General features: G+C 42.5%; 1 protein-coding gene across 1 annotated transcript in view; it reads left to right on the top strand.

The window, feature by feature from the left end:
• Positions 1–4502: 4502 nt before the first annotated feature.
• Positions 4503–22727, top strand: part of DPP6 (dipeptidyl peptidase like 6) — a 538482-nt gene continuing 520257 nt past the window's right edge. Inside the window, exon 1 of the mRNA XM_042043319.1 lies at positions 4503–4731. Coding sequence (XP_041899253.1) covers positions 4675–4731 — 57 coding nt within the window. The 5' untranslated portion in view covers positions 4503–4674. The remainder of the gene's footprint in view (positions 4732–22727) is intronic.

The following is a 22727-nucleotide window of genomic DNA, read 5'->3' as shown; positions in this document are numbered from 1 at the left end:
CTCTGTGCTGACAACAGCAGCAGCTTGGGTATTCTTCCTGTTACAGTCAGCATGGATATGTCGTGATAGGGTCTGCTGAGCAAGGATTTCTCTTAATGATCAAGGTTTTGAGGCACTCAAAACACCTCTTTTTCCCTGCCTGTTGACAAATCTGGAAGTCTATGGAGATGTCTCTGTTCTGGGGAGGTTTAATGTTTACATCAATGTTACTCTACACTGGCATTTTCCCCATCATTGCCTTATCGTTGATTAACCTCCACTGTGGTAACAACGAGAGTGGAGATGGTCTCTTTGCAGTTTCAGTGCAGAGCCACAGAACACAGCATGGGCAGAACAAGTCCAAGTGCTGCGGGGTTATTCCTGCTTTCCAGAGTTTTGCTGAGTCCACACCAGTCCCAGAAGCACAGCTGCAGTAGGAGATGCTCTTGTCTGCACCACGTGTGTGCTGGTGGTTTTTTACCTAAATTGCTGTAATGGAGACTGAAAGATCCTGTGAGCCACCTCTGTGTTGCTGTCATGAGAAGAACTCTTAACAATCAAACCAAACTCTGCATTAACTGTGTCCACTTGAGTGGATTCAAAAAGCTCAGTCAGGCTCCTGGCTATGACTAAACCATCTAATTATAGCCTTCCCGTGCTGTGCTTTTTGCATTCATTCCTGATCCATCATTGCATTGATTTTTGGAATTGTGTTCTTTAGCACTCCATGGTCTCAATTTTCACATCCTCCTTGTCTCCTGTGCTCTCAATTTCTCTGCCCTCACTGTGTGTTGACTGCTCATCTTTCTATTTTCCTTAAATCAGGCTTTTAACCACAATTCCCTTCTGGGGTGGAAGGCAAGGTGAACCTTGATGGTTTCTGCAGTACTTTGAACTCTGTACAAGTGCCAGCTCACGTTTTGGTTTCTGTGTCCCTGTACAGTGGCTTTGACCCGTACAAAATGGATGTGCTTCTCTGGTTACATCACAAGTGATGTCAAAAATTACGAAGTGATGAGGTCTTGGACTAACCTCAGTCAGCTTCCTACTGAATATACTGGAGAAGGAAATCAGTGGTGTTGTGTCTTTGCCATGTTATTGAGAAAACCTCAAAATCCCTGCAGTTCACAGAGCAGTGTTACCATGCCCCAGACAGCTCAAATTTAGATCAAAACAGGCTCCTGGGAAGAACTTAAAGTATTAAGAAATATTTCAAAGGTCCTCATCGAAGTCTAACCTGAAACTTGGAACTAGATGGATTTAACAGTCTTGGTAGTCCTGTGTTTTTTCTTTGAGTTTTGTGACACTGGATATTTCTTCAAAAGACTCAGCTTTTGGAGTCAGAATAAATATGTAAAGCTCTGGATTTCAGTTTTGATTTTCACTCAGCTTTACAGAGTTCATCTGCAAAGTATGAATTAGAAGAAATCAAAAAGTCCTCCACACATTATTAAATTTTGTGACGTAATTTTGGCTTTAAAGTTTTGTTTTGTTTTTAAGTCTTTTGTCATGATTGCATGGATTTCCTTGCATGCATTTTGCATAGCTTTAGCTCAGCTCCAAAGACAGATTATTAAACGTTCCCAAAAAGTATGACTGCGATTCCTTTTTAATGCTCTTTTCAGCCAAGCTTATGTATAATCCTTTTCAAAGTGTAAAATGCCAAGGGATGTTTATATGCTACAGCTTATGTGACAGTATACTGTTGTTCCTTCACACTTCACTAAACAGTCTACGAATACTAATCTGTAAATCATTCACTTTTCTCACAGGCACTGGAAAACTCTCTGCTGTTTGTGGCATTGTCTGTTCTTTTCTAGATATTGAAGCCACTTCAGTTTAAAAAACAACAAACTAACGATTTCACTGTTGGTTTTCTGCAGAAATTAGGGCCTTCATTGAAACAAGGGCCAAAATGATGGTGGACACCATAGGGTTGCACAAATATGTCCTGCTTCAGGGATGTTGGAAGTAGATGGGCAGAGGTGGGATCTCCCTCAGTGCAGGAGCACTGAAGGGCAAAGAACAATGGTGGGTGGATTTTTTTGTTTTGTTTTGTTTTTGTTTTGTTTTTTGGGGTTTTTTTCCCCAGGATCATGTAGAGAGAGCAGAGTTTCTCTTAGCAGAGTTTGATATTGAATCAATTTCTCCCAACTTTCAAAGGCTGCACCACCACTATGCATTCAGTATTTCCTTTCAAAGACTAGTAAACATCAACATGCTTGCTCAGATTTTTGAAAGCAAAAACCTTTTTCCATGAACTCTTCCTAATATCTCAGTTGGAAACTGAGAAACTCTTTGCTATAGAGAAGGGAGGTCCAGTGCCATGAGGTTTGTTTTGGTTTTAGTGGAGAATGGAGATGCCCATGAGTGGGGCAGGCATTAAGTGGAAAAATGAGCAGGAGACTTTCCTTGTGTCTCTCTTGCCAGGGAATAAGACAAAATGTGCCCTATAGTGAAAACAGACTCCCTGCCTGCTCTAATTGACTGGTTAATGAATGGAGAGGGGGATTCTCCTCAGAAAGGGCAGTGAGGTTGTGTCTTCTGCTTTACTTCAGAACAAAACTGATAAACTCAGTGGCACAACACTCCCATGATCAGTCTGTGAAATGCAAAGAATTTGTTGGGCAAGAAAGAGAGAAAAGAGTACAGATACTTCACCTGCTCCTTATAGTTGCCAGAAGGATTTGCCATGGATTTGAAATCTCTTTGGTCAGTTTTGCTTGCCTATCTCTTTTTTTTCCCCAAATTTCTTCTTCTCACTTGTAAGACTGCAAATAAGTCCAGGGACTTCTACATATCTCCATGCAACAAACCATGCTGAGAGAGTAGTGATGCCAGGGCCCATCAAATACCCAACTCGAAGTCTGTAATTGGGTTTATTAGCAGACATTTTGCTTGGGAAGGTATGAAAACCAAACCACTTGAACGGAGCAGTCAGAGCAGGAAACTTCAAATCTTAATTAGCACAAACAGGTAAAAGCCATCCTAGGGCTGTAGCAGGGAATAGTGATGATGGGGTGTTTGGTGCTGAGCATGCTTGACAGATCAGCCAGGGTGCCAGCACCCACTGCCCACAGAGGTTGGTGGGACACTTATCCCTGAGAGGGGCTCACTGGCAGCACTCGGAGCTAAAGAGGAGCAGACACTGCAGGATTAAGGAGCAGAGTATGGTCATTACAACAGGAGAGCTGCCTGAAGGGGCAAGACTGACACTGACAAGGTGGTTTGTGCCCTGAGAGACTTGTTTCCCTGATAAAACAAGTCCTTAGGTGGCCACTCATCTCCAAACCAGTGTGCCCTGCTGACAGGGAGGGATGTTTGACAACACACGGCAGCATTGGGTCCTCTCTCCTGCCTCAGAGCTGAAACCAATTGCTTCTAACCAAGTTTGCCTTTTAACTACACTTTATTCTGCTGTCAGCCTCCATGGCGGGCTCCTCACATCTATTTTAGCCACAGGGCTAGAAGATGCAGCCAGTTAAATGTGGGCTATTTGCCCTCCAGAAATGAAGGAGCTGGGCTTCTCCAAAGCAGCATGGGCTCTGGGGCAGGACAAGCAACTATTTCTGTTTTTCTGTAACATGCAGAAAGGGTTCTATTTATTTAAAGGTACTAAAGTTTGCTGTAGGAGCATAAAAATACTTGAAACAATCTATTTGGATAGATTAATCCAAAACCAAAAGAAACCATGGTTTGAGAAGATGAAGTGTGGATCCTTTTAGCCTTGGCTATCCAGATCTTCTTACTCAAATATACGGTGTTTTGGGTTTTTGTTTGGTTGGTTTTTTCTTTTGCTAGTCTGAGAACTGAATTTCACCAAATTTTTGTTGCAATAAAAGAGGAGGTGGTTTCTGACCTCATGGGCTGAAGTGGAGGGGTGGACTGGGGATAGGAAAAAAATCCCAATAGTGACATGACATGGATATTTTATGTTCGTTTGTTTGTTTGTTTAAAAAAACTCGCAAACTTAAAGCACCAAGTTTTTACCAACACAGCAGAGTTGCTTGTGCAGCTCTTATTTCACCGAAACGAAAAACAACCAAAAGCCAAAAAACTAAACCCTGAACCCTAGGACATCTGGAAAAGGAATTGCTCAAAAAGGTAAGACCCAAGTCCTTCAGCTTGGTTGTAAGGAAACATCTGCCCAGCATTTCTTTAAAGAGCTGGACTCACTATCCCGAGCACCAGTGGTCAAACACCAGCTCTGTGGGAGCCCGTGGCATCTTTAACGCGATTTCTCACTGCCCACGCTGGGGTGGGGGATTAAATGAAATGATGCCGAAGGAGTGAGCGGTGCCGGGGGCGAGGCCGGGCCCGGGACCCCGGGGTGGGGAGCGTCCCGCGGGGCGCGGAGCGGAGCCGAGCGCAGCCGGGCGAGCCCTCCCCGCTGCCGCGGCGGCCTCGGAGGGCGGGGGGCGGGCAGAGCCGGGCTCGCCTCGCCTCTGCTTCGGAGGGCGGGGGAGGAAAGCGGTGCCGGGGCCGGGGGGGTGTTTCGGGTTTTGTTTTGGAGCCGGGAAGCCGGGAGCGCCGCCAACGAGCAGACCCCGGCGGACGGGGGCAGAGTCGCGGTGCGGGTGAGAATCCCGGTGCGGGGAGACCCCGTCCTGCCCTGCCTGCTGCCATCCCCCCTCCGCTGCTCCTTGGAGAGTCGTGCCCGAAGCCCAACTTTCCAGCCCGCCCGCCGGCCCCAGCATGAACCAGACGGCCGGGGTGAGCAACCACGTCCGCTGCTCCGGCAAGGGCTCCAAGGTAAGAGCGGCCGGGGGTCCGCCCCGCGGGGAGCGGGGCTCGCTGGGCTGCGTGGCGGCGGGGATACCTGGTCCCCCCTCCTCGGCTCCCGGTCCCCAAACCTATAGCTGAGAGCGTGTCCCCCCGGCCCCGGGAAGCAGCCTCTGCTCTCCCCGCTAGCCCATCGCTTGGCGAAGTTCAGCATCTCTCCCCGGCTCCCGCCGCCGCCCGGGGCGTGGAACCGCCTCCCCGCAGGGTGCTGGGGCACGGATGGCTCTGGATGGCTCTCCGTCCCTCCGCGCAGGGGTGACCCCTTCGGGCTGCGAGCCGGGCGGGTGCTGGACCGGGCGCTCAGGGTGCTGTAGCCTCACAGCTTCAAGTGCTGGAACGGCCGGAACTCGTGCACTTGCTTCAAACGGGATAAAATGCTTTGAAGGTAAGGGTTTGTGGTGGAGTGGAACGTGGGATCAGGTACAGCTTCATCTACTGTTTTTACTTCTTGCCGCGGTGTGTTTGCATAGCCAGAATTAAAAATAAATAGCTGAGATTAAACACGTTATTGTGCACTCTGCTGAATTCAATCGAAATGTAACTGGGTGCTTGCAGCTCATCCAGGTCAAATTTGCATTAATGTTTTTATGTAGTGATGAACATAGCCCTTACATCTACACAACTACTTTATGTTGCAGAGTATCAATGCTCTAAAGGCAGAGGCATGTGCCCTCTTACAGACAATTCTGCTGATGTTGTTCTTCTGCAACTCTTTGAAGTGTTTCTCTCCGTTTATTTATTTATTTATTTATGTTTCTCTGTTATGGTGGACACACCACCCTCCCCAAGATTTCACTTGCTTTTTGGGGCTAGTATTTGGTAGAGAGATAGGATTCTATAATACTTAATGGGATGCACCCTAAAGAAATGCAAAATTTACCTTTCACTGGAAGTGGTGCTGTGCTAACTTTTTTAAAATTTTATTTTACCTCCTAATACTGGCGTCCTGTTCCATCCTCTAGACTTGGTGTTGCGGTGTTGTTTGAGATCCTGGTGCTGCTGCTGCTCACCTGGTTGTATACTTCATGTCTAGTTAGTGCAGACCTGACTCTACAAACTCTCAGGCACACAGATTTACTTCTTATCTCCCCTTCTGTGAAGTTAATACAGTTGTTCCTCCTTTTCTCATATAGTGTTTTTAGGGTTAAACCCACTAGTCATAAGGCTATGTGAGTATTAAAAGATGCAACATGATGAGGGCTGCGGAAGTAAACAAACAGATTAGATGAGTCTGCTGAAATTATTTACTTGGCTCCATGACTAATCATATATTTGAAGTTGAACCCATACCTAAGCTCTTTGCATAATTCAAGGACCTTAAATTAAAGGCCCTCTGGATCTTGCCTGTAATTTCAATGCTGGGCCTCCTTCCTTTGCACTTTCTGGTTTTCTTTGAGTTTTGGGTTGAACAGCTAAGGTTACTGCATATCAGTAATAATTTATTCTACCAAGCTGCTGACCTAATACTTTAATGCAGAAGAGAGATTGGACGCAAATGTGTATATTCTTAGCACATGATAATTGATACATTTTTATTTGCCTTGAAGGCATTTTCGTTTCATTTTCAAATGCTGTAGGATGTGGATATTTTTTCCACAGGAAATAAATACAATTTTTTCAAGTCATAAGTTTGAAATTATTGATGGTTTCAGGATTTAATTAAAACACAGAAAGCTCCATGCATGACTGATTTAGTTTCAAGGAAACCTTGCAGAGTTCAGAAACGAGAGTTTATCAAATGGGGCTGAAAAGTGAAGTAACTGATTGGTAAGAGGTCTCTGATGGAGTAGACAGGAGGCAGAATAGCCAAGTTTTTTGTGACTCTGACTTCTAAAGCATAGAAATTAGAAATGCTGGTGAGATGTTTAATATCTGTGTTTCATTTGTTTGGAGTTTTTTTCTGAACAACAAACAAACAAACAAAACCTCAATGATAAACAAAACACAGAACCACAAACGGGATTTGTCTGACTTCTCTAATCTCCTAACTTTTGAACTCGCAGCCAATTTTAACCAAAATTGACAGAATAAGAGTAATGTTGTATCAGGTTGCTACAAGTGTCATGGAAATCAATTGTTTAATAGAGAAGGACTATTTAATATCTGAGTAGAGGAAGAAGCAGGGAGAAATCTGTCCCACCCTGTCCCAGCACCTCAGTCAGCACATGGCTGTTGCTACAACAGCATCTGCCCTTCATAGGCTGTGCAAAGATTGGGAGGGAATGAGAGAAAGGAAAAAGCACAGAAGGAACTCCAGAAGAACTGAAAGTTTGTGGAGGCAAAGAGGCAGCCATGGGTGAGGGCTGGGGTCTTCCCAAGGGGGAGTGCGTTGAGCAAGTAATTAATCATAAATCAAACACTTTGTTTTCACAGCTGAATAAACAACCTGTTAGGGTTTTTTTCCTCCCCCCAAAAAAGTTGTTATGATGTGTCAACTCCAATGCCAACTCACTGAGGTAAGGTCACTCTTCTTCCTGGCTTCTTCTGAGTTTCCCTCTTGCTAGGCAATGGGCACTTAGACTTCACATTTCTTTTGCAAGATTTACAGCTTTGCTCAGTTGTGGTGAGCAAGGGAGGTAGCATTTTAAAGGAGGGATACAATTAAAGCCCTTAAGTAGATGGGCTTGTTTGTAATTCCAAACTCTAGTAATGCATGCCCACTAAAAGGTGTCTATATTTTTAACATTTCTATGTAATGTTTTTTAGCTGTTTCTAACCAAGAGCTAGAAGCTCTAAGCCACTCATGAGTGCTGTTGAAATACTGATTTATTGTCTAGAGAGAAGTATTTTTGAGAAATAGTTTGTGTACATACAGCTTCTAATGCTCTTTTTTCTGCCTGTGACTAATCCCTTTGCCTTTCCTAAGACAATTTGTGGGAGGAAGGCAAGAGGATTCACCCCAATGCTGTAATGAAAAGCTATGTCACAGGAAGATTTCTGATGTGTTGAGGTGGTTGGGGTGGTGAGCAGCCCGAGTCTGTACAAAACCCACCCACCCTTTTTGTGTGGGCTGGGAGCAGGCTTTGACTCTGGTTAAGGAAGTGCACTTTACTGCAAAGTCACTCAGATCCTGCCAGAAAAATTTGGGGGTCAGTTCCAAGCTGTCACATTTTGACAGATTTCTTGAAGCAATTAATGAGGGCTAAGTCCATATGGGGACTCAGGCTTTTCAACAGTGCATGTTGCAGCTCCTGGTTTTTGGCTTTTATTCAGCAGCCCAAAGCCCCACACCAACCAATACAAGACACAGAAATTGTGTCTTGAATTTAGCTTCTTTTCTTAAATTAATACCAAGGAAGACACTGTGAGAAGGCACTTTGTTTTTTGTTGGGGCTCCCAAATTCATCTGTCTTCAGGGAGGAAAATCAACAGAAATCATTTGGGGTAACTTCTTTCTTTAGAAGCTATACTTGGGGTCCTTCATCTGAGGACCATCCCTGTCCTCACCCAGTGAGAAAGGAAGTGTCCCATGGAGCAGGATCTGTGGATCTGGTGTCCTTCTAAGTGTCGAAGAGGATTCAGAGACCCATCAGCTTCCATTCTTTTAGGGACTGTTGTACCCATCAGGAGACAGGCTGCTCCACAGCAGGAGCCCTCCCTTCTCTCCTTTTGCAGAAGGGCCAGAGCAGAGTTCAGGGCTGTTCTTTGGAGTCAGTAGGATGGAAGCTCACAGTGCCTCCTGTCTCTTTATTTTAGATGAAAATGCCTTTAGCCAAACCATTGGTTGACATGCACAATTTGGAGGGTACAGTCTAAACCCCCAGCTCTGTACAGTAACCTCAGCAGCACATCAGGACATGTTGTTTGGCACAACCCTGCTGCTATTCAGTCTCTTCCAACTTCTCTCTGACTGTCTTTTTGAACAATTGCAGCTGTTTTAGCTGTTTTGTGTGGAGCTCAGTCTTGGACGTTGTCAGTGCATGTCTTCTGGATCAGCTTTCCCTAATCCGATCCCCATTGTCCCATGAGATGTCAGTCCAGCTCCTTTGCCATCCTCATATGCAGTTTATGGCACCACTGATGAATATCCAAACTGATTATGTGTTTGGAGGGTTGATTATGTGTTTATTAGACATTTGTATCTTTATTTTGTGGAGCCAGGCTTTAACCTCTTCCTGATTCCAATCCTCATGTGTGGATGGGAGACAAGCGTTTTCCTGCCTCAACAGCAGTGATGAGAATCCCTCAGGCTGTATAGTAAAATGAAACAAAGCTGAATTAAACCTGAGAAAATGGGGCTTGTTTCCATCATGGATTTTGTTGGTGTCAACACACGACACACATTTTGGACTGTAAAACATACTAAAAAACCAATTTTCCTCTCTCAGTGTTATTTACGTAAGCATTAAAAAAAGCTTGCTGAAACAAAGTTAGGACATCCACCTGAATAACTGCAACCTCACTTTTAATCACCAATAATGAATGCTCAAGGATAACAGCAAATCATTTGGACAGATTATTTTTTTTCTTTCCTTTTAAAGGAGAAACAATTGTCTGAATTAGCAGTATTGGTATGTAAGAATGTGGGTATGAAAACAACTCAATGCAGTAATGTAATGTGTTTGTTAAAGTACACTCAATTAAGCTGAATTGAAAATGCATTTCTGATTGTACCCCTGGTTTCTCTCTCTCATTGTTTTGAAAAGTACAAATTTAACCTAGGAGAAAAACAAACTGCTGATGTAGGGTGTTCTGGCTGCCCTGATCTAAAGGGATGGTGCAACTTTTGTACAGCTGTGGGCAAGAGGTCCATAATATCCTTTTAACAGATTTTGAGGGAGTTTGTTTTTATAGTTTATTCCTTAAACGATTAATAAGAGATTATTGCATCTACACTGGGTAAATCCAATTATCTTCTCTTTTACATGAACTATTCCCCTCATATGAATTCCACTGATTTCAATTGAATTACTGCTTATTTATGTTGGTTTAATTGCAGAGAGATTCAATACCTCCAAAGTTATGGAAGCAGTAGAGGCACAGCATTTCTAGGACTCTTGGATGCAGAAAATTAAGATAAGGAGGTTGTGCTGGCTCTTCTGTGTTACTGCTGAAGTGGAAACGAGTTCAGCTTTGCTTGCACATTGTATTTTACTGTGAGTGGTAAGTTACCCTGCATGGGCACAGCTAAGCAGTGCATTTTTGAGTTGCCCAATTTTAGTGCTCTAGTGGGAATTCAAGGTTGACTTCCACACCTAATAAGTATTAAGTAGGACTTGATGTAGCTACCAGGGTGTTAAAACATAATCAGTCAGCTACCTCCAAAATCCAGGCTTACTCAGAGGGCAGTGGCTTAGAAATTACACTTCCAACTCAAAACATCAACCTTCCTGAGTAGTCTGATATAGCACTGCATGAGAGACACAGACAAGATCAGTGCCCCATCCTGCTGCATGTTGTGACCCCACACAGACAGAAATGGCTTGGCCTTCAGCGTGTTTATGGTTTAAGCTGACAATAAGGAGCAAAAAGCTGGGAGAATGGGAGAATTACTCTGGTTTTGCAGGCAGTGAAGTGCCAGGAGTAAGCCACCAAACATACCAAGCAGAAGAGAATAATAACAATCTCAAATTCTGTGAAAATTTCAGACTAGGTAGAGATTACAGACTGAAGTTGAGCTTTTCTGCCATAGGAAAAGAGGCAATGCTAATCACTGTCCATTTAAGAGCCAGCAGGCTCATCAGCATGTGCTCCCCATATCCCAGCAGCATATCCCTCTCTGTGAAGCATGTTATCCCTTGCCCAGGGTAGGTGTCAGCAGGAAAAATCTGTGGGCAAAGAAGGGAGAGGAAACTGTAGACTTGGGTCCTCTGTGCACTAGGGAGCCAGGTATTAGTTTGGCTCCTGAAGGAACAAGGTTTCATTTTGTACATGAAGTGGAACTGTGTAGTGTTGATTTAGCTCTTTCCCCTGTACCAATTTGTGTAGATCCTCTATCTTCTGCATCCTTTGGGAGGAACTTCCACAGAGCTGCAGAGGCAAAACCCATCAAAACTTCAAGTGGTGAACTCTAAATCAAGAAGACGTGCCAAGGAACTTAGGGGAAAGTGTTTGAAATTGGTTTTTATTACATTCTTTGACTTTCTTGTAAACTGTAAGTTTTAGTGGACACTATCTGGAACAGGCACTGAATTTAGTGAGAGAAGTTCTGCTTCTGTTGATGTAAATGGAAAGATGATTTTAGAAATTTCTATGGCCTTAAGCAACCCAGCCCTAAGGATTTTAGGAGTAACAGTTGTGGGAACTTCTTGGTTTGATCTTGTTATTATTTCAGACAGTGAAATCTGCTTTCTCTATAATTCTACCTGTAAACCCGATGGCTTTTGGCAGTTAATTTAGCCATGTTCCCTTGAGTGCTTCCTGGGACTGTCTGAGTGTCAGCTGTCTTATAAAGGTCCACTTAGCAGGATATTTGGCAAGAAGAATAATGGTGGGTCAGGACCAGAAATTTCAGAGGAAGGCTCAAACGCCCCTTTGAAGGATGGGAAGCCAAAGGGAGATGGCCAGGCTAATGCTGTAAGTGTCCTGAGTGATCAAAAAACCTCCTGGCAGGGGTTGTGCTTTCCCTGACTGAAGGGAATCCTACCACAGGATGCAACCTGAGGAACAGCAGGCTCCTCTAGCCCTGGTGTTGAGGTAGCATCCTGTCGAGGATATTTTGGGTGATGGAGAGCAAAAGGAGCTGTGATTTTTGTAGCCCTGAGCAAATATGCACCAGCAAGGGTGTACTTTGCCTACAACAGCTGTTATTTTAAGGGTCTGGAGAAAGACCCTTCCTCCCTCATTAAATACTTGCCTGGAGCATTACGGAAGGGCTGGGTGGAGCTCAAGGGGCTCCCAGCAGTGTGTGGGATTTTGTGCTCCATATCCCTGCAGTGTCCTCAGGCGCAGGAAGCCCTGAATCTGATGAGTTCTGGGCATCAGCTGTGACAGAACCATCCCTGTTTATTTGTGGGTGCTGCTCTGCTGCTGTTTTTCATCTTTAATGAGAGCTGAACACACCATAAAGTTTTATTGGGTGTTTATGCTAACAAAATTAACTAACAGTTGGTGCTTTAAAAATGCAGCCAGAGCTCTGAGCTCTATAACTGGGAATGTGCAATGGCTTTTTAACTGGTGTAGGACAGAGCAAATGTGTGAGTGCCAATGTCATTTAACAGCAAACAACTTTATATTAACTTTTTATTGACCAGAACTATTAATTGAAATTTCCAAAATAAACCTTAGCATGATATGTGCTTAAACAAAATCGGATTTTCAGACGTTAGATAGCTGGAAGCTCTGTCAAAACTGTGGTGTTAATTTATAATACCAAGACCAATGGGCTGATAATCAAAATAAATTAGCTTAGCCACTTCAATACTTCAATGCTTAAATCAAATAATAGGAAGAAGATTTATTCTAGCATTTTGATTATTGTGTTTCCCAATAAAATAGATATAATATCATGCTGTGAATGCTGTATGGATTACTCGAGGCCACAATTTCAATGGGAGTACAAAGAACCTCTAGGCTACAGAAAAAAAAAAGAAAAGGGATTATCTTCAGACTCAAATTCTTGCTCAGTAGAATGGAATTGGCTTATTTCTATATCAGCACTGTTAAGTAAACCTAGGAAAGTGATTTGCTTTCATTCATTTATTTATTTAGTGCTTTTATTTATTTTCATGCAGTTTGCCCATGCCTAATCTGGAGAGTTTGATGTTTATGGTCTTTGCATTATACCAGGACGTTTTATGCTGGTTTTAAAATAAGCAGATTGACATGGTGGGATTTTTAATTTTTTTAAATTTTTCTTATCAATGAAATAGTTTGATTATCAGATAACACTGATTTACCATGTATTTATCTAGGTATAGTCAAGGATAATTTGCATTTCATGGCACTTACATAAATAAAGTTTGGCTAAAACACTTGAGGGGAATGTCCTGATCCCTGGATTAAGCCCTGAGTTACATTGGGATGGTGACTGAGTGGTTTAGGCTTGACATTGTCATGTAGTTGTAGGTTGTGGCTGATTTTGAAGGCCAGACTCTGCTGCCATCAAGAAAACTTCTCTAATCTGCTTTTTAACCTCCCAGTGTAAGCATGATCTTGGGGATGTGATGTGAACTCACAGCAGTCAACAGTAGTTGCACCTCATTGAGACTGGGAAAATGGTTCTGCTCATGCTTTAGTTTTTTATTGGTGAAAGTAAGGATGAGCACTTCCCTTGCATGGTCTGTGAGCTCTTTGGTGGAGGAGGGTAACTTGGTAACCCACTAAGTGGGGCTTCTATCTTTATTGTTGGCCTTATGTTACTGTGCTTAAAATCTGAGAATTTAACAAATTTTAGTGCCATTCATTCCTTGGAATGAAGGAAAAAAGGTAGAGAAGGGACAGAAATATAGTAGGTTGCACAGTCCCTGTTCCATGTCATCCAAACCTTGCTCCAAAAGACAGCCTTGGAGGGAATGCATGTACCCAAAAGACAGTAGTGTTGCAGGCATGTAGCACAAGGAGGGTAAGCAGGGACCACATCAATTTTTCAGCTCACTTGAAAGGAAGGCTGTTAAAATGATAAGACCTTTGGTAATTTAAAAAGAGAGCATGTACAGCCCTCCTAGGTGTCATGTCTTCAATTAGGCAGAATAAAATATGCTGCAGCAAAGTCAGGGCTTGTCCTTGGTGAGGGCCCCAGGGAGAAGCTTGGGGACTAACAAAGGTGGTGGGCACTGGAACCCCTCTCAGCTCTGCTGGCAAATTGAAAAGGGGCAGGATGTCAACATTTTGAAACCAGCTCATTTTCTTATCTGCAGATGGCAAATTGGAATGCTAGGAAGAGGCTGAAATTATGGCAGACAGATGTGTGCTGCTGGTAATTTACTGCTACTCAGGGCAGCAGATACACCACAGAATTTCTTTTTTTTATTATTAGTTTACGTTTCTAGGCTCTTGACTTTCCCTTAACATCCCAGCCATCCTAGTGTTTGCAGATTTTTAGTGCAGTTTTATATTCAAGTCCAATTTTGCTAGATAATGACCTCACACAGAGCTTTTGCCACTACTTTGGCTGTTCTCCTAAGTGGAGGATCAAAGAGTTTTTCACAGGTTACAAGTCCAGGAAAGGTCCAGCAGCAGGGACCAACATCAGTGTTATTTCTATTGCAGCACTCTGTAGGAATGCTAGTTGCATGTTGGGATTCGATTGAACAAGAGGATCTCCAACCAGACAGCAGAATACTGCTTCCTACATCAAAGAACTTAGATTTTAAATTTGTTCATTGCTTTATGGTCATCCCTCAAGCTTAGAACTTTATTCTTCCTCTTATATTCTTGGTTCTTAGCAGTGATTTCTGTGTGTGAGCTTGCTGATTGTCACAGGGCTTCTCTTACACTGGTTAGCACCTCTCAGGGCTGTGCCTGGAGCCCACTGGGAGCAGGCAGTGAAACACAATTCCCTCGACACGCTGTGTTGCCTCACTGGCAGTCCTCTTGTCTGACCACCCGTTGCACAATTAATCTGCCAGCAGAGGCCACTGAAGTTTTTCAGTCACTTACTCTAGCTTTAGCCACTCTTTACTGTTAGAGATCTCTCCTCCAGCAGGTCAGGACTATCCTTTAATTTCCCAGGTCCTGATCTCTGCATGCTCTGTACCTTCACATTTTCTGACTTGTTGTGAATTTAATCACTTGAGTTATCTCAATATTGTTGGAATTCCCTAAGGCTGAAGCAGTATTGCAGAGCATATCTGTGCCCTGTCTGTATCTTTCACTCCCTCATTTTGGGTTCATTCCTGCTTGCTTCCTATGCCTGCTCTGCTCCTACTGTTTTTGGGTGGGTTTTATTTATGGCAGGGGAGGGCACTGAATACTCCACTTTACAAAGAAGTTAATTTACTTTCAGTAAATAAAACCAGCTGGTTTTCCCTTACATTAAACGATAAGGGAAATTTGCTTGTATTTTTTTTTTTTTTTTTGGTTAATCTGTGTGTATTTTTGCCTGTAAAGTGCATTTGTAGCACAAAAAATAATTTGCCTTGCTGGTTTGATCAGCTCAGGGGCACTAAGCGGCTGATTTAGACTGAAAAACAGATATCTTTAATGGGGCCCTGAAAAGGCAGTGATGGCTCTTAGGAAGGTAGTTCAAGCTGCCACTCAGAAGCTGCATCTAGCCATGCATGATCACAGTGGAAGTGATGAAGGTATTAGCCAAGGAAGGAGGGAGGAAAGAATTTGTTTATGAACCCTCAAACTCTTTAGTTATGGCAGTAATTTGTTGGGGTTTTTTCTCTTTTATCCTTTTTTTTTTTTTAGAAAACTTCAGTGCTTTTTATGATTTTAATGGAAAGTGATCAATGCTGTTCACCATCACAGCATTATGATAAAAATGCTAAAACTATCTTTGACAGCAGAATATTGTAAGTGACCTCCAACATTTAACCTTCCTCACATACTTTCTTGCTGTATCTTCATTATATTTTACAGCATATATTTTTCACCAGAGAAATTGTGATTGGCAGCTGATATGGACTAACTGAAAGAGAGGGAGATTGTCTTTATTTTCTTTAAGCACAGGAAGGATATCCATGTCTAACTTCCAGTAATGCCAGCAGAAGCAACATCCTTATATCTGTGTGCTGATGGAAGAATTGCCTCTAAAGCTTTCAGTGTAAAACATGCAATTTATTGAAGAATCACTAATGAAGAGCGATAGTTCCTAGTGCTTAAAGTTTTAGTGATTGTACAAAAATGAGGCCTATTGCATGTTAAATTATAGTTTGTAGAGACATCACAAATTACTTATTCTTTCTTGAGAGATCCTTTCTTATTTCCTTGTTAGCATTTGTTAGATTTGGATTTTGATATGGACATCATTCAGAAAAAAAAATTAATATTTTGTTCAATGGAAATTGTCACTTTTATACTCTCATGCTTTGGAAATAGAAATTAAAAAGACTTAGGGAGCAAATTTCACTGTGGTCCTACCATTGTTGTTTCCAGACTTGGCAATTTAACTAAGACTGTAACATTCATATGAAGACTGACTGTATTTACCTGAGAAGTAGCTGTTCTTTGCAGAGGCTGAAGTGCACAGATACGCCCAAATACTGCAGTAAAATAATAAAATGTAGGTGTTACCAGAGCAAAGCTGTATGCTTACATTGTGTGGTAGAAAAGGTATCTACTGTCCCATGTGTGGTTTCAAAGCCAGCATGCCTGATCTTGTCAACAGCACCATGGAGTTCAGGTGATAGTGTTTGCCAAAAACCAGGTATTTTTTGATGAGTGAGAAGGGTATACTGGAGCATCACTGGAGGGAAACTTCCTTTCTGATGTGTAAATATGAACAAATCTTCACATTTTGGCTCCGTGTCTATGTGTGCTGTAATAGCACTCCTGAGCACCACTGTAACAGCATTTCTAACCATGAGAGTTCATGTATTTTTCAAGATTTCCAATTTCATTTAATAAAACAGCAACAACAAAAAAAAACAAAGTAAAAATGTTATAGCCAGTGCTGCTGCAGAGGTGAAAAAATGCCAAAGTGCTGCAAGGGAGTTGGCTTGAATGAGTCCTCAGAAAGATTGAAACTCTCTCTCTGCACTAATTGGGAAACCAGTGTAAGGCGATCCTTGAAGTATAGGACTCAGTTTAGGATTACAGCACCGATATTTAGACATTTATTTCTGCTCACATGTAATTTAGTGGCAGGATTTTTCTGCACTAGTGCTGTGTGAGATGCCACACATCCTTCCAGCTGTGTTCCACAGGGACACGACCTTACCACAGGTCCTGTGTTGTGTCTTCCAGCACCAACAGTATGTCTTGGAGATGCTGGGACATCTCAAATGATGCTAGATATCTTCATTTAGCCAGTGGGATTGGACAGGCAATACCTAAGCTCCCATTATAGTCAGTGGGACATAGTAGTGTCTAGGGAGTGATGAAACTCACTGCAAGGTTGCTGTGGGCTGGCTGCTCCCTGACTTGCTGCTTATATTCCATTGATTTCCCTTGACTAGATCCCTGTTGACTCTAATAGGAGTTTAGACACCTGGTACTCATATAAACACCTGAATGTAGACATCCTAATCTCAAATTGCATCCCTCTTGTAGCATCAGCCTCGTCTACTGTGTTACTAGTTGTCAGTGTGGGTAAGAAAAGTGGGAAGAATTATGGTATTAAATTCTTGCCTGCCAGTTCCCAAGATCCAGGATGTTTCTTGTGTGTCCAGATGGATGGCTGAATACCAGAGTGTAATCAGCAAACCTGAAAGTGATTTATCTATAAAAATACAAGGCACAGCAGTCAGAGCTTGGGGAAAAAAGAGCGGGTCTACTTTCCTAAAATCCGGTCTCGGAAAAGCTTTGTTTATTCTGATCAGGGTAATTGCGGTAGCAGACTTAGATTTATGTCTGCATTTCAATCTTCATGAATCCTTGGAGAGGCAGCCTGTTGTCTGGACCAACAGAAAAAGGATGCTCACGTGAATTTGAAGATACCAGCTCTTTTGAAATAGGCAAATAAGGATTGCAAAACTGCTGATATCAGTGCACAGAAGATTTATGAATCTCTACGTGGAGCAGAAGGCAGAAGTGGATAAAGCAGGCAAGGTTAAATCATGCTTTGTCTGTAATTGTGAGCATGATATCAATGTAGGTGTCTGTGACTGCTGGTTCCTTTGGGAACCCTGTCAAACATTAGCTAGTCACTTGTAACTCAGGCCATGCCTTATTTTTAAAAATTTTGCTCTAAATAAATTTAAACAATAATGAGATCTTGTCTTGAAAAATGCACTGCTTTCTGTTGGTACCATATTTTTTTTATTTTGCACAGCAGATTGCCCTCCCCTTACTGCTCCAAGAACTAAAGATGGGGTATTTACTCCAGTGTCCAAAGCCAAGGCTCATTCTCCACTCCCTTAAGATGGGTTAAATGCCACCATGGTGACAACTTCCCTTAGTCCTCTTGTCATAACTTCAGTGGGCTTAATTCAGCACATGGCTGATGGTAAAGAAAAACCAGGCTATGTCAGAACTGCCAACAGCTCCTGTTATACCAACAGTCTTAGCACTCTTAAATTCTAGCATTTAGTTTTACCCTGGTTCTTCAATATTTAGGAAAGAAGATCTAAAATATTTAGACCTCTGAAAGAGGCAAATGCTGGAAAGGTTATTTGGGGGGAAATATAGTTGGTTTAGTCTTTTTTTCCTGGTGGATGGCTCTGGCTTGTAACATTTAGAGGGCTTTTAAATTTAGTTGTGCTTTTAAAGAAGGTATATTTTTTCATTTAGAAATAACTTTACGGTCAAGTGACAGAAAAATTTGTAAAAATCTGTGGGGAAAACATCAAGTCCTAAGTGAAAACATGCACACATTAGAAAGTAATTTTCAAAACTCGACCAGAACTTAGTGAACTGTGTTTTTGATGCATTATCCTCAGAAGAGAGAAGATAAGGAGTGAAGAAGAAACAGTCATCAGCTAGGGTATGTCTGTGGGCTCCATTGCTGTAATGTTTTAGCTCCTCAAAGCCTCTGTTGAGATTTGCTACAGGTAACTACTGATTGCTGTAGATTGGATTGAATTACGTTAGATTAGTGTTACTCCAGTTTTACAGACAGTGGAACTGAGAAACAGGGACAGCAGGGACTGGATTTTCAAAGATATTTTTCACTTTTGTAGTTAAACATGACATTTGGTAGTGTCTGCACAGTTGTCTTCCACTACATGGGAGGTGGGAGCTCTTTGTAGGGTTTCTTTCTTCCATCTACCACCTCTCTGGGCAACCTGTGCCAGTGTCTCACCACACTCACAGTAAAGAATTTCTTTGAAATACTAACCTGAATCTGCCCTCTTTCTGTTTAAAGCCATTACAACTTATCCTATCACTACATGCCCTTGTAAAATGTTCCTCTACAACTTTTCTGTAGGCTCCTTTTAGGCACTGGGAGGTGCCTAAATCTGAACTCCTGAGGGATAAATACAGAATACTCCTAATTGTTTATTATTTGTAAGGTCATGAGCCTGCAAAGGGGGTTTTCTAGCATCTCCTGTTTCATCTGGTCAGGTCTGATGGCTTTCTGCATGACATGCCTGTGATATATATAAATGCACAAGTCCTTCACTTGGCTGGCAGCAAAACTCCTCTGTGACACTTAATTAGCTTCAATTTACAAAGCCCTGAAGAGAAATCCCGGAGAATCTCCCTTCTTTAATTTCTTCCCGTGTTTGCTGCGTGCAGAGAGCAGGAAGCTGTGCAGTCATCCGAGTGTTTAAAGCTGTGATTTTTTTGCTGAATGCTAATTGGTACCTTTGCACAGAGGATCTTCATTCCCCAGCGCTGTTAATGGTGGGGAAACAGAGATGCCTCTCTCGAGTGAAGCTCTGAGGTCTCCTCACTCAAACCCCAGTTTTTGTTCATTTGGACTCATATGTGCTGTGCTAATCACTCGATTGCTCTGCTGCTCCTTGAAATGCTTTGGTCATGAGATTTTGACTTTTTTTTTTCTCTTTTTGTAACTTCCCTGCTTTCCCACTTCCTGCGTGACATGAAGGAAAAAGGGCAGTGGAAGTTTTTGGAATACATGCATGCTTAATTGTCTGTAAGCTGACTTGTATCCTTCTGCCTTGCTGTGGCTTGAAGTGAATTTTAGATTTTTAGAGCAGTGATATAAACCATTAAAGAGTTTTGCTGTCTAACCAGGCACAGCGCTTCTACAAAGCTGACTCTTCCATCAGATAAAGATGAGAAAGAGATCAGACTGAGAAAATCACACTGTTTAGGAATGAAGAGCATGTTTTATTGATCCAGAACAAGGAGGCTGCAGTGCTGTACTGCTGGTGTGCATCATCTTCACTTGAGCATGGGTTTCACTTGTGGATTGATAGCCAGCAATAGCTGGCTGCCAGTTTAAGGTCATAGTCAAGGCCTGTGCTTGACAGCAAAATTTCAGAAGAAAATGTGAGTGTTACATGAGCAGTTAAAGCATATTTTGGCCTTTGGGTATAGCTAAATATCACAAGGGAAATTGAGGAAAGCATAGGGAACAGGGGTGGCTGTAAGGCTGTTCAAGCAGGCATTAGCTTCTGGCATCCCAAGAACACACTGCAGCAGGCAGAGATCAGCAGTGATGGGCCAGCTGACCAACACTGTCACGATGCTGAAATGTCCGAGCTAGGCTGCAACACAGGGTACCAAACTCTGACATGCCATTCCCAGCAGAAAGCAACTCCTTCTTCACCCCTGTGGGGTCACATTTGAGTCAAACCTCAAGGGAAAAGAGGAACTGCAGCACTGTCTTTTTGCAGCCAGGATGGAACTTTTCAGCAGGGCTCTTTTACTCTCGGGGTGGCTGCTTGTACTAGTTTAAAAACAAACCAGTGGGAGGCACCAAGTCAGAATAACAATTTAATGGGGAAATTAAAGAAAAGGAAATACTAAAAGAAAACACTGGTTCAAACTGACAGAGTCAAGATACAACCTCACTCCCTGTTAGTCAGGGTGGTGGTAGCAGTCCAGCAGAATGGTGGCTGCAGTCCTCTGAAGTGGTGATCCTGTAGAAAATGGGTCTGCTCTTCCTCAGGTCCAGTGGTGGCTGTGTAGCTCCTGTCCTCTGGAAATCCAGTGGAACGGTTGTCTCTGGTGTTCAGAGTCCCAGATTATATCCACGATGGGATGCTTGGTTCCTCCCTCTGGGTGGAGCATCTCACAATGGGGTAATGAGTCATGAGGCCAAGTGTTGATTAGGCTCATTAACAGAAGATAGTCCGGAGTGGGTTATCTCTGAGTCAGGCGGCAGGACAATGATGGGCAATTAACAGAAAGATAGTCTGGGGGGAGGAGGCAAGGAAACACTGCCCCACCTGATTTCAACAGCTCCTGAGGATGGTAATAGAATACACTGCAACCCAGGACACTGCTGAACATTACAAAGCCCTCATGGCACAGGGCGCCAGCCAGGGCATGTCCACACATTTCAAGCTGAACAAGATGCCTCAGCTCTTCACCTTTCACAGCACCCCAGTGATGGACATCCCATTTTCCAGGGGGTCAAGCCAAGAGATCCTCATATGCAAGTAGAGGCTGCTTCATGACAGGCATTATTCATCACTCTGTCCACCTTTTGTGCCACTTCAAAGGCTCCTTCTCTCTACCTGGCTCTGAACAGGTCTTAAGCCTGGCTGAAAATCAGGACTGCAATTCTGTGCAATTTGGTTTTGTCTTTTGGCAGCAGCATATTAATTACTTTGTAATGAACCCCAGATGTAATAATAAGTTGCATAATGAAATCTGTGCCTTTCTTTTCTTTAACCTCTATAATTTTTGTTGTGTTATGGAGAAGTTACATGATTTTTTTTTCTCTCGGGAAAATAAACATTTTTGGTCCTGACTATTCCATTTTTTCCTATCCCTTGATTTGTAGGCTATGTTGTATTTTCATTTCAGTTTGTGCTGATCTGTTTAGCACTTGTGGTGGGTCTGCATGTTTTCAAGATGGGAACCAACAACAAGCTATCTTTTTTCTTTTATTCTCTTCAGTTTTTCAACTCAGATCTTGGCCTCTCTTAGGCAGGTTGAATAGCCAATACTCGTACCCATTGACTGCTGTCTTGGCCTCTGAGAGGTTTTTGTTTCCAACCTGAGATTCTCTTTGTGGAAGGACTGTTTCTAGAAAGGCTTTAGCCCCCAGTGGAAGAGGAATGAGGCCTTTTATTTGGCAAAGTTAGAAACCTACATATCACTTTTTAAAAATCCTAACCAAAAGAGATATAGTAATTTCTTTGTTTAACAGTGGAATTTATTTAGATTTTTTTTTAAAGCTCTATTTTCTAAGAGGAAAGAATTTACCATGGCATCCATTTAATCTAGCCTTTTCCATCTGAAAATGCTCAAGTTGCAACCTCCTTGTTTTTCTGTAAATCTCTTTAAAGGTTCCTTTCACAGTGCACTGCAGAGGGAAAAAGAAAAGAGAAGACATGGAGAGATTTTATATGCTAAGGAGGGTACTTCAGACAGAGGCAATTAACTGGTGCTGTACAGCTCATACAAGAAAATCAGGAGATGTGAACTGAAGATCGCTTTGTAAATGTGGTTAACAGGCGGAGCTTGAAAGCCTCCTGCAGCAGCAGTCTGGGCTGAGGTCACCAGGGTTTGATCCTGGGTCCTAAGCAGCTTCTCTACTGCAACCCAAGACAAGAATCTTGGTTACTTCTATTCTCAGATTGACAGAGATGGGATAATTTTGCTCCATGCTGGATGAAAGCAGCCCAGAAATCTCTTACATAAAGGTTGTCTGTGATTATTCTTGATTTTCTTTTTTTTTTTAATATCTCGCATATGGAGTAATGTACTTCACTCTTAAGAGAGAAGTAGTAATATGTTTATGGATATAAACCAACAATGTGATAAAGTTTGATTGTACAAAATTCAGTGGCAAGGTACACTTGATTATTTACTGCAGAGAGGACAGAGTCAAAGAACTGTCAGGGAAACCCTCCTGTTGAGTCATGAGATTCAGAAGAGAATGCCTTGCATTCTAAACTCCTCCTTAGAGTGGGGTTTAGATGCAACTAAATCCAGACTTAGTCCCAGACTTGGGCAATGGTTTACGTCTAAAGGATTATATGTGCCCAGCCAATCCTTTAAATCACTTAGCTAAGATTTTGTAGTCTAATTCCCAATTCACTACCGAGTATCTGATGTGATAAGGATCCTCTTGGTCTCAAGGTGCAACTCTAACTGTGGTTCAAGTACTGATAGATAATAATCAGAGGACATTGTGCTCCTTACCTCATCTTAGAGAAATTTTGAGCTCTTCTGTTATTTGTCCTGGTGTTCCTTTCCTTTCCTTTCCTTTCCTTTCCTTTCCTTTCCTTTCCTTTCCTTTCCTTTCCTTTCCTTTCCTTTCCTTTCCTTTCCTTTCCTTTCCTTTCCTTTCCTTTCCTTTCCTTTCCTTTCCTTTCCTTTCCTTTCCTTTCCTT

The sequence above is a fragment of the Corvus kubaryi genome, unplaced genomic scaffold (genome assembly GCF_017639235.1).
Source record: "Corvus kubaryi isolate FWS band 111438036 unplaced genomic scaffold, C.kubaryi_AGA036_p1.0 37398, whole genome shotgun sequence".
Taxonomy (NCBI): domain Eukaryota; kingdom Metazoa; phylum Chordata; class Aves; order Passeriformes; family Corvidae; genus Corvus; species Corvus kubaryi.
This window is presented reverse-complemented; position numbering and strand designations above follow the sequence as displayed.